The 2,995-nt window shown below is 30.5% G+C and overlaps 1 protein-coding gene across 1 annotated transcript; it reads left to right on the forward strand.

Moving 5' to 3' along the window:
* Positions 1-908: 908 nt before the first annotated feature.
* Positions 909-2,017, forward strand: LOC105234205 (ER lumen protein-retaining receptor). The gene is made up of 2 exons (XM_011216495.4): positions 909-1,065; positions 1,131-2,017. The coding sequence occupies exon 2, from the start codon at positions 1,135-1,137 to the stop codon at positions 1,771-1,773; it is 639 nt and encodes a 212-aa protein (XP_011214797.1). The 5' UTR covers positions 909-1,065; positions 1,131-1,134; the 3' UTR covers positions 1,774-2,017.
* The last annotated feature ends 978 nt before the right edge of the window (positions 2,018-2,995 follow it).

A 2,995-nucleotide genomic window follows, 5' to 3' on the forward strand; every position in this document is an offset into this window, starting at 1 on the left:
TTAATTTTGATTTTTATTTAACTTTGCACTTAAGTTTGCAGCGTTTCACCATTATTCATAATTGGCAACCCAAAAATGACAAAGCAGGGATGTTAGTAAGAATAACAGCTGATTTATGTAAATGAATAAATTGTACTGATTAATAAAAATGGAGAGTGTAGCTCGAAGCAAGAATTTTTCATCAAGTGACATTTCTACTTTGCTAAGCCTAGTGCATTTTTTCTTTCCCTCATTATACGAGAGCGACGATTTATAAATATATTTATTAAAACCTCGCACTCCATATCACTTTCGTCGTCAGATTCCATTTTTTACAATATAAGTATTTATCTTCTGCTACTTGCAAGTCAGCTGATTGGAAAACGTTAACATAGTTGCATATGACAGTATTTAATTAATATTTAAATGGCAAAGGGTGACCATTTAAATACAAATTAAGTCAAATGGTGAAACTGAAATAAATTAATTTTCACTTAAATCAGTTTCGTGAAACCGGCTGTAAGCCTGTTGTCTTATTTAGAATTATAATTGTTTATAGATGTATAGTGCAGATTGGCGTTAAATAAATGAAATAAAATAACGCCTTTAGAATACTTCTTACTTTATATTTAAATAAAACAATTGCAAATTTTTTTAATTACTTCTTAAATATTGGAATTAACAAAACAAACACAGCCAATTTTGAATGTGAGGTTTGCTTTCAAAAATCACTAATTTGTAAGGTAATTGAGAGCATTTGTGTTTTTGAAATCACCTCAGGATATGGAAAACTTCACAATTGTGAGGGTGGTTATTTTTGTGAGGGCACGAGCCCTATTGCTCATTGTAATAATTTTCACCTCAACTCAACACGGATATATGTAATTGTTACCGTTCGCAACTAATATTAAATATTATAAGGTCTAAACGCATTATTATATTGAATAGTAAGTTGTAGGATTTTCATCCGTTCATGTAATAGTATACACCGAGTGTCAGCCACGTCATTTGTATTAATTCTTCAATGTTGTATTCAAATATTTAGTTAGAATTAGTGTTGAAAACTCTTATTTTCGACAACATAAGGTCGACAATTGTTTGATGGAATAAGGATTGCGTTACAAATTAACTGTCTCGTTTTTACATTTAAGAGAAATGAATATATTTCGCTTAGCCGGTGATTTGTCACACGTAGTGGCTATAATTATACTATTACTAAAGATTTGGAAAACTCGCTCCTGCGCAGGAATATCTGGAAAATCACAAATTCTGTTTGCATTGGTTTATTTAACGCGTTACTTGGATTTATTTACTACTTATGTTAGCCTTTACAATTCTGTGATGAAGGTACTATTCATTTCGGCATCTGGGACAACATTATATCTAATGTATGGAAAATTCAGAGGAACTTACGACCATAATCATGATACTTTTCGTATTGAGTTCTTACTTGTCCCATGTGGCTTACTGTCATTGATTATTAATCATGAATTTACTTTGATGGAAATTCTATGGACATTTTCAATATATCTGGAATCCGTAGCTATTCTTCCACAGCTGTTTATGGTTAGCAAAACCGGAGAAGCTGAATCCATTACTAGTCACTATCTGTTTGCTCTTGGTTCATATCGTGCTCTTTATTTATTAAACTGGATACATCGATACATTGCAGAAACTCATTATGATCTGATTGCTATTTTTGCCGGAATAGTACAAACTATTTTATACTGCGATTTCTTTTATTTATATATAACTAAAGTACTAAAAGGAAAGAAGTTGCAATTACCGGCATAAAACTTGGAATATCTGGGCATTTAGAGTGTTAATTAGAATTAATAGATTTCCAAAAATGTAATAACTTTTAATTATTTAAGAGTGCATTTTAATATTGTATCTATAACTTTTCGAAGTTTAAAAATGTAATAATACTTTTATGTTCTCCATAGCGGTTAATTTTAGTAGTGTAAAGATATATTACCTGGATTCAATATCACTTGTGAATTAATTTAATAAACCTAAGTCTACATTTTGTTGTTAACTTTTGTAGTATACGTAAGTTCCCTATCACGCTTTTCAACCCAACAGCATTTTGGTTGATGTTTTGAAATTTGGTATTGTGGTTTTCCACTCAACCGAAAAATAATTGTGTAGTTGTGTTGTCAAACTTCAACTTTTCTTGGTATAATGGTTATCATCTGTGTTTAGAGAATAAACTCCCCACTACAAAGCATTTGTAGGTGATCATTGCTGAGTTTATTTATTAAAATGTTAATAGAATTTAAAATTTCGAACAATTTTAATTAGTTATTGTGTACAAATCCATACAGAATGATTGAGTAATATTATATTTTTTTGAGCATTTTACTATTCTTCAATTATTGCTCTTTAATCCACAGCGCACAAATAAAATTTGAAATCATTTAAAGGGCATTCTAGATAACTACCGCCATCTCGTTCAGTAAACCATATGATTGCTCATTTAAACGAAATTAACTAGATCTGCAGTAAACATTATTTAAACCCCATATAAATGTCATTTAAACTATTTCTAATTAACATTCTCTCCGAAGTGTTACATTGCAAAAACGATCGATTTTTATTATAAAGGTAAAGGTTTGCGCAATAGTTACGATCGTGGCGTTTAATAGAATTTTAAATTTTGGTATTTTTGGTTCTCATGTGCTGGACACAATGACCGCGACAGACTGCAAATGACATCTGTCAAATATTAAAATACACACGTTCCTAAAGACACAGTTATTTGGCTTTGTTTTATTTTGTTTTTCTTCACATGTCATTACAAGTACCAGTGTTGCCACATAATGTGTTTTAAAGAAACTATGAAAAATCTTTCTATTTAACATTTATAAAGAAAATGGTACAAATGGTTTTTGTATCTTATGTTAATTGATAAATAAAATCTAACATTCCTTTGTGTCGAACTACTTTCTGCACTGGCGGCCTTTGGCCGCGCTTCAAAAAAAATAACCCTCATCGATCGAACACCTGTTTTAAT

This window comes from Bactrocera dorsalis, chromosome 1 (assembly GCF_023373825.1).
Source record: "Bactrocera dorsalis isolate Fly_Bdor chromosome 1, ASM2337382v1, whole genome shotgun sequence".
NCBI lineage: Eukaryota > Metazoa > Arthropoda > Insecta > Diptera > Tephritidae > Bactrocera > Bactrocera dorsalis.